Raw genomic sequence first — 9,467 nt, 5'->3', positions numbered from 1 at the left:
CAGGAATCCGAGCGTACAGTAAACACACATCACAACAGTAACAGTGAACGTCAGGATGAAGATAACAGCAGGAGATTCGGGATGTCACGGACGTTCTCGTAAAAGTGGATCCTCACAGAATCTCTGAGTTTGTTCGCCAGCGGATGTGATTTGATGCAGACACTGAAGGGCACTTGTTCTTTTTGCTTGTTTGTCTGTTTGCATGTAGACATTTTCCCTTCATTTTGAATAGAATAATTACTTCACATGTATTCCTGTGTTAAGAGCTCGACTGATTTGCATTCAGTTTATTTTTCTGTCTGGTTTCTTCAATATCTCTGAAAATGCTGCAGTGAAGAAGCCTCTAAAGTTCAACAGTCAGCAGTCATTTATGCAGTATCTAAAAAGCAACCTTAAATGCATTTTTAAAGTTGATAAGCAGTTAAAATGCAGTATTTTAGACTTGGATTACTGTATTTCAACATTTATTGTGTTCATACCATTCTTTGCAGTACTTTTGGGTACCATGTGAATATCATGGTTTAGTGTCATGATATATGTATGTATTATATTACATCACTGTATGATGGTACTGCCAAAGTACTTTTAGAGTAAGGCTAATATTAGAGGTAACACATTATTCGAAGCCTTTATTTAATGCAATATAAATGTGCCACAATTAACTTTCTAAAAGTGTGACAATTAATAAATAAATATTATGATATAACACTGGCTACAATTATTCATGATGTGATACAATGCATTATAAGTTAGTTTACAAAGCATAATCAGTGCACTGCAATAGTTTTATCATGCATTTTATAATGCAAATGTAAGAAAAAGAAATTATGATTAAAAAAATGAATATATATATATATATTTATTTATTTATTTATTTTTTTATTCCATGGTGGATCCAATGCAAAACTGAGAATTCAAAGGATTTTTTTTTTCTTTTTTTATTGTGAGGGAAAACTCATAATTTCCTTTTTTACATTTGCATTATAAAATGCATGATAAAACAATTTCAGTGCATTAATTATGCTTTGTAAACTAACTTATAATGCATTGTATCACATCATGAATAATTGTAACCAGTGTTATATTGTAGAAAGTATATGCATTAAAACACATGACAAACTTCATGATCAGTTTCAAATGTAACCATCAAATGAACTTATTTAACTTTATTTATGAAAATGTATAATGCATTACACATAAAGGCTTCTAATGAAGTGTTACCACTTAAACTGTAACAAATTAATAATTGCATCGCAGATTTATCAGTTTTAACGTTTTGCATCCATATTTGTGAAACTGCTGCTAAACAAAACTGTTGCTTTAAAATAAACAAAAAGATATCACCCCTTAGCCTTGTTTTGTCCCCAACACCATGTCTCAGTGTGTTTATCCTGTGATTTTAACATTGTCCGTCTGTCGTGCACGAGCTGCAGAATTTAAGGCTGGATGAAGGTCATTTAGACTAAAGTTCGAGTGACAAACAGAGATGTTGGTGTGTCTTCACATCGGACATACTTTGTTCTCAGGAATGGGAATTTGTGTGAAGGAGCTGCGTTCGTTGGGAGGCTCTTCTGTTTTGGGTGGGACGGTTCCAGCCGCTGGGATGCGTGCAGCGATGGCGGACATCTCTCCTGTGTTGCTCTCATTGGTCAGTCCTGCTCGCTCGGTGGTCTGGTTGATGTTCCCCTCCACCACGGTGACGTCTCTGCAGCTCAAGAGCTGAACCACACACTTCCTGAACTGAAGAGATCACAGCCAACAGAAATGCAGTGCATTATTCTCTAGAGATCTTTGATGAACACTTCAGCTCGGCTCCGAGCTAGAAAACATGCTGGAAATCAATTTGACTCGCTCTGAACATCACCAAAATTCATAAACTCAAGATTAACATGGCTCAACACAGCTAAAGTTGCAAGTTATTACGTTTTTTATCAGAAAATACTGTCATTAGACATAAAAAGAGTACCTGGGGCAGATGCTAGGGTTTTAAAGATATGCAATGGAACTGAACACCACCTTTGCAAATAAATAACGTTTTTAGAAATAAAATGTCTTAGTGATGTTACACAAATCAGGAAAATCTCAACAACAACAACAACAAAAACACACCTTCAGAATATTAGCTGTAATTTTTGGAGTATGTAAGGGCTGCTGAAAAAAACACAGTTGCAAAAAGATAAAGTGCAATAAAAAACATTCAATATAGATTTAAGATGCTTTAGATGTTTTCTTTGCATCGCGTCTGAAGACAAGTTCTAAACAAATTAGCATGTGATCTCAACCAGTTGTCTGTAGTGTCTCGCCCTTAAATAAAAAACCAAATGTTGAGAGTTTCGTCCAAACGCTCAGAGTGAAGTAAAGTGGTTTTTACTGATGCGGTCAACAGTTCACAGATGACCGCTCTGTGTAACATGCAAGTACAACTAGTCAATCCTGATGAGGTCATAATTACACAGAAATCATTAATTGTTTCCACATTAGCCTGCGGTTCACATCGTCCTTCTCATTCTTCATTAGTCTCCAGTCATGAAGCCACAGAGTCCGACAGACTCGATTAGTTTGTGTCCTAAAGTCACTTGAAAAGCCTCTCTGTGTCTCTGAATAATGCAGTTTATTTAAAGTTGTTTTTTATCATGCAATTCACAAAAACATACACCAGTTATTAGAGTAATATTTAAACTATATTATACTATAAAACTGAATTAGTATTTTCTTGTAAAACTCACATCAATATATTTGTTTTATTTAAAACTTTTCAGTTTATTATTGAGGTATGATTATACGATTTTTATTAATATTTACATTTTAGTATTCATTTTAGTACTTTTGTTTATCTATATACAGTAACCTGCTCAATAATTCAGCATCTTCTCCTTTCGTGTGCGGCAGGTTTGATCCAAACCACAGGTATAATAATAATAATAAATAAATAAAAAACAATGTAAACATTTTTAAAAAATAAGAAAAAAACAAATATGCTCAGACTTTGTTTCTATTAATCCAGACGATGTTTTCGTGCAGTTCTTACATTTTAAATATAAAAAATAAAAAAAGGTCATGGCAACTTTTTATCTCACAATTTAAACAATTTGCATATTTCACAAAGAATTATAAACTCACTTTTCAAATTTTTTTTTTTTTTTTTTTTTTTTTTTTTTGAGTTTAGATCTCACAATAGTTTGTTTTTCCCACCACTGAATACAAAATACAAACCTAATTGTGACTTTTTATCTCACAATTCAGATTTTTGGATATAATTTTTCAGTTTTTGCACTTTTGCAATCCTTACTTTTTTTTTTTTTACCTAGTTTATACCCAATTCTGAATTTATGTTCAGTTTTTTTATGCTATTTTTTTCTGTATAAAAATGTAAGGTTCTTAGTTTTCAGTTTATACATCACAATTGTATTTTTTTTTTTTCAATTTTGACTTTTTATCTCAGAATTGTGCTTTTATATTTTTTCGTAATGATGTAATATCACTGTAATCAACATTAAAGTAATTAAAATTACGTTTTTGTTTTTTTTCAGCCATCTGACATTCATGGGAAGTATTCATATTCAAGTATTCATTCATAGGAAGGAGTTGTATTTCCATTGGGTTTATGTTCATGAGCTTCTAATGAAGAAAATATCAGGTTTAATTCTTCAGATATTTGAACTGCTTTATTAAATGATGCCTATCGATATCACTGACCTTATTCTGACCGTTACTTGATCACAATCAGGAAAGATCTGACACCAGAAGCACAAGCTGGACGTTTTGTAAAAGTTAAAAGAGTTTTGACTGGATACAAGACTCTAAACTATCAATCGGTCGAGAGAAGACATGCAGCTTGATCTCCAGGCAATGCATGAAGTTGAACTTTTTTGGATAAAAAAATGCAATTGTCACCTGTTTGTTCATGAACACGTAGATGATGGGGTTGTAAACCGCTGCGGTTTTGGAGAAGAACGCCGGAGCGGCTGCCAGCCGGGGGTCCAGGTGGATGCTGGGAAGGGCCGTGACCACGATGGAGAACGCAGCGTACGGCGTCCAGGCCACCATGAAGGCCACGATCATCACAACCACCATACGAGTCACCTGACGCTCCGGCTTCCTGGCATTACCCAGCCTGCCGTGCGTGTTAGACACCTGCAAACACACACATAATGTGTGCTGACAAAATAATTGAATCTGAGGATGGCAGTATGTATAAATAACATCTACTGGAAATCAGGATCATCCCACATTGTAACTTCAGATAATCTTTATGGTTGGTCTCCACACAGCGTCACTGATCTGGGGTCAGTTTGCACTTGTGATGACATCAGAAAGCACACGGAGATCATTAGGATTCGTATAATGAGTCGCTGGACTCTGGATGTTTTGGAGCGACTGACCTTTCTGAGCTTCCGGAGCAGTTTGCAGTAGCAGACGATGATCACAGCGAGAGGAAAGATGAAGCAGGTGGTGAAGAACGTGATGATGAAGGTGTGATCCTGGAAGTTTCCCGAATACCTGCAGAGGGACAAAAGTATGAGCGGAAAGATCCGATGAGAGAAAGCTTTCTTAACCTTTCCAAGAAAAATGTGTGTGCGTGTGTGTGTGTAATAATTATACATGCACTGTACACACACACACAGACACACACCACACACACACACACATATTCTTTGAAAATCTGTTTTATATAAAGCGCTATAGAAATAAAGGTGACTTGACTCTAAAGGATGTTGTGTATAAAGTGAAGTTTGTTTAGTCAAGTGTTTATATTAAAAACACTGAGATGTTGGCCTTATGTGCCAATGTGCGCAATTCTTTATTATAATACAATGTGTTTTGGCATGTCAGATAACATTGAACAGATCGCATGCATGTGTAACCTGCTATTAATAAACTCAGAATTACAAGATATAAACTCAGAATTGCAAGATATAAACTCAGAATTGTAAGATATAAACTCAGAATTATGAGATATAAACTCAGAATTACGAGATATAAACTCAGAATTGTAAGATATAAACACAGAATTATGAGATATAAACTCAGAATTACGAGATATAAACTCAGAATTGCAAGATATAAACTCAGAATTGTAAGATATAAACTCAGAATTATGAGATATAAACTCAGAATTACGAGATATAAACTCAGAATTGTAAGATATAAACTCAGAATTATGAGATATAAACTCAGAATTACGAGATATAAACTCAGAATTACAAGATATAAACTCAGAATTACGAGATATAAACTCAGAATTACGAGAAATAAACTCAGAATTATGAGATATAAACTCAGAATTACGAGAAATAAACTCTGAATTACGAGATATAAACTCAGAATTACGATATAAACTCAGAATTACAAGATATAAACTCAGAATTACGAGACATAAACTCAGAATTACTAGATATAAACTCTGAATTATGAGATATAAACTGAGAATTATGAGATATAAACTCAGAATTACGAGATATAAACTCAGAATTACGAGATATAAACACAGAATTACTAAATATAAACTCAGAATTATTAGATATAAACTCAGAATTACGAGACATAAACTCAGAATTACGAGATATAAACACAGAATTACGAGATATAAACACAGAATTACTAAATATAAACTCAGAATTGCAAGATATAAACTCAGAATTGTAAGATATAAACTCAGAATTATGAGATATAAACTCAGAATTACGAGATATAAACTCAGAATTACGAGATATAAACTCAGAATTACAAGATATAAACTCAGAATTATTAGATATAAACTCATAATTGCGATATAAACTCAGAATTACGAGAAATAAACTCAGAATTATGAGATATAAATTCAGAATTATTAGATATAAACTCAGAATTACGAGATATAAACTCAGAATTACAAGAAATAAACTCAGAATTACAAGATATAAACTCAGAATTACGAGAAATAAACTCAGAATTACAAGATATAAACTCAGAATTACGAGAAATAAACTCAGAATTACGAGATATAAACTCAGAATTATGAGATATAAACTCAGAATTACGAGAAATAAACTCAGAATTATGAGATATAAACTCAGAATTATGAGATATAAACTCAGAAATGTGAGATATAAACTGAGAATTGTGGGATATAAGCCTAGAAAAGCAAGATATCAACTCAGAATTATGACATAACTCAGGTTGAGGAGATATATACTCAGAATTGTGGGATAAAAACTCAAAATTATGAGATATATTCTCAGAATTATGACATTGTAACTCAGAATAAGGAGATATAAATTCAGTGTTCCTGTACTCAATTGGTAGAGCATTGTGTTATCAAGCGCAAGGATGGCGGTTCAATTCCCCGGGAACACATGATAGGTATAAAATGTATAGCCTGAATGCACTGTAAGTCGCTTTGGATTAAAAAAGCTTCTGCTAAATGCATAAATACATAAATTCAGAATTGTGTGATATAAACCTAGAATTATGAGATACAAACTCAAAATTATGACAAAATCAGAATTATGAAGTAAAATGTTACAATTACCTTTCTTTTTTTCCATTTTCATCTTCTTTCTCTTTTTCATTTCCATACTAAAGTACATGATGATGTTTGAAGATAAGGTAAAGGTAAGGTCAAAGGTAAAACAGACTTGGAATAAGTAAGAAATCCTGGCGGTGAGTATTTCACATGGCCAAAATGAACTCAAATAAATCAGCATGTCAGAACAAGGCTGGCATTTATGGATAAAAGAACTAATTAACAGAGAAGAGACAATAAATCTGAGCTAGTTAATTAGCTGCTGGTTTAGGCTTAAATGAGGAGGAAAGACTCTCGTGGCGGAAGGTTTGACAAGCTCCATCCATTAAATCTACTCATCCTATAATATGGCGTCCCTCGTTTGAAGATGAAAAGATTTTAGACAATTAGAAGATGTGGATAGAAAGAGCCCTCATTTAATGTGTCCTCTCTGATACAAGTCTGAAAGATTTCCAAGAAATTCTGCTGCACAAAATTATGATAATGACCCTACAAAGAAACATTCACACAAAAGAGTGATCAAATCACATCACATGCAGAACTACAGCTGCTTCGACATCAGTGCATGAGCGTTCTGTAGAAAGTGCCAAAAAATGACTGCACACATACAGTAAGTAGGTTTGAGTTGTAAAAAATAATTTTTCATGATTGCAGATGATTCAAGAACATGCATTCCAGTTTACAAAAATTATTTTTTAAAGAATGAATTGCAGACATTTCTGTCATCTTATAAAAAGGTTATTTCTAAAAGTTTTCCAAACATTCAAAATATCTAGTTTTTCTGTGTTTATTTAATGCATTGAGACAACAATTCATTTTAGAATACTCAAAAAAAAATTCTAAACTTTTGGCTTACTTTAGCAAAAAGTTATGAAAATTGTATTTATGAATGTACATGCAAAAAATCCAGTTTTTGAAAAAAACTTACGATTAAGTCATAAAAATGTTATTTCTGAATGTTATCAAAACATTCAAATATCAAGATTTTTTTTTTTATATCATTTTTTTATATGCAAATGTTAATGTTTTTAAATGTTACATGTTTCAGAATGTTCAGAGAACATTCAAAAGTAACATTATGTTATGTTATAATTATAAAATGTCATGTTCCTTTAACATTTGCATAGCAGCAGTTTCTAAACATTATAAGATGCATGTTATGAATGTTCAATACAATTTTCACAACTTCATGGGAACTTTGGAATGTTCACTTAGATGAATGTCTACCTAAAATGTTTCAGAAATAAAACAATGCATTAACAATATAACATTTTGAGAGCACTATCTCTCTTAACGAATGTTCCGGAAGAACGTCTTTTCAAAATATCTCAGAATATTCGGAGAATGTTCCTTGTTAGTTGGGTTTGGAATGCAAACAGTACTTTGCATTCATGTTGATCTTCTTTAAGGGCAGTCAGACAGTGATTTGAGGCGACGTGAGCGACAGTGACTGTTTCTGATGCATCTAAATTGAGTTTAATTGATGGAAATGAGCAGAAGTTCAATGCAGTGACTATCAATGAGAGTTGAGCCGAAACAGCTACTTACTACTCTGTGTGAAAACACCTGATGAACAAGCTGCCTTTAAACCAACATAAGCCTAGCACACATTCAGCACATATTGATCTTCAGAGGTGAAGTGATGGATGAAATTGTCCTTATGAGGCGTGCATGTCAAGGTGACATCATTTAACCTCACTTTAACCCCAGAACTATCAGCTCCTTTTCTCAGTGTTATTAAGCGCTTCTGTTTTATGACAGATAGGAAGGAATAAATGATCTGCATGTAAATGCAGTGTTTTGAGTTGAGGAGAAGTTGAGTATGTCTATTGAATCAAGATTTGTGATTGAAGCCTTTTCAGGTGCTGTAATTACTCTTTCTGTCTTAACTGAATAGTTTAATGACCCTGCGGTGTGATAAATGAGTGTTTGTGCTCCTCACCAGTTGGGTTCGCAGGTGGTGCCGATCTTGCTGACGGTGTAGCTGCTCCAGCCCAGGACGGGAGGAATGGTCCAGACGAAGGAGAAGCTCCAGACGAACAGCAGACCCAGAGCTGCATGCTTTCCTCGCAGACGGATGTTCCCCAGCGGCCGACAGATGACGAAGAACCGCTCGAACGCCAGGACGGCCAGAGACCACAGAGCCACGATGCCTGCAGATTCAGACAGAGACGATGAACAGAAGATCTCTCTCGTTAGGAGCGGAGAAGTCTGAGAGAAACTTCATGACATATATTTACTGCACGAGTAATTTAAGATGTGTTTTACCTATTAGATATGTGTTTATATAAATACACTGTATATAAAACTCAACCGAGATCAAGTTTTTATGCACATTTTTTGTGCATCTTGGCATTTCCATACGTTTTTAGTTTTTATGAGATATCCCAGAATTCAGTGGATGGAAATATAGATATTGTGTACTGAAAATATGGAGATGCAATTGCAGTTTTGTAATTGATGAACTTTGCAACATTGACAACTCTTGTGATAATCTAGACTTGACAGATCATTAAACCTGCATTTATTGCTCAAAACTGCAATGAAAAAGTCATTTGTGTGAGCTTGATGTTTCTATTATAAACTCTAACTTCATTGAGCTTCTTATGACCAGATGTTACGTAATCGACCGCTAATGAAGAGCTACTAATAACGTGTCTACTGTGAAATCAATATGAAATCAGGACAAACTTCACACTGCTTTATTGTGCATCTGACATCTGTTATCACACTCTGATGCTGGTTTATCCTCTTTTTAGTTTGACCAAGTCCTGTTGCACAAAATGCATTAACACAGATCATGAAAGCATAAATAGTAATTAAGAGGATCAGTTAAAGAGTGTGAGTGTGGGTCTGTAAATACTGACACCTGCGGTTATTAAACAGATGTGAGAGCAGCTGGGTTATTCTTTACAGAGTCATCAGTTCACAGGCACATCAACTATTTAATATTTAATATGCA

General features: G+C 34.0%; 1 protein-coding gene across 1 annotated transcript in view; it reads right to left on the bottom strand.

Annotated features, from left to right (window-relative positions):
* Positions 1–954: 954 nt before the first annotated feature.
* The window catches only part of LOC128026640 (opsin-VA), a 9,957-nt gene continuing 1,444 nt past the window's right edge, over positions 955–9,467 (bottom strand). The window contains exons 2-5 of the mRNA XM_052613890.1: positions 8,448–8,658; positions 4,383–4,500; positions 3,895–4,134; positions 955–1,740 (exon numbers count right to left, since the gene is read on the bottom strand). Coding sequence (XP_052469850.1) covers positions 1,501–1,740; positions 3,895–4,134; positions 4,383–4,500; positions 8,448–8,658 — 809 coding nt within the window. The 3' untranslated portion in view covers positions 955–1,500. The remainder of the gene's footprint in view (positions 1,741–3,894; positions 4,135–4,382; positions 4,501–8,447; positions 8,659–9,467) is intronic.

Source organism: Carassius gibelio, chromosome A13 (genome assembly GCF_023724105.1).
Source record: "Carassius gibelio isolate Cgi1373 ecotype wild population from Czech Republic chromosome A13, carGib1.2-hapl.c, whole genome shotgun sequence".
Lineage (NCBI taxonomy): Eukaryota > Metazoa > Chordata > Actinopteri > Cypriniformes > Cyprinidae > Carassius > Carassius gibelio.
Note: the sequence above shows the minus strand (reverse complement) of the source record. Positions and strands in the feature narration are given on the sequence as shown.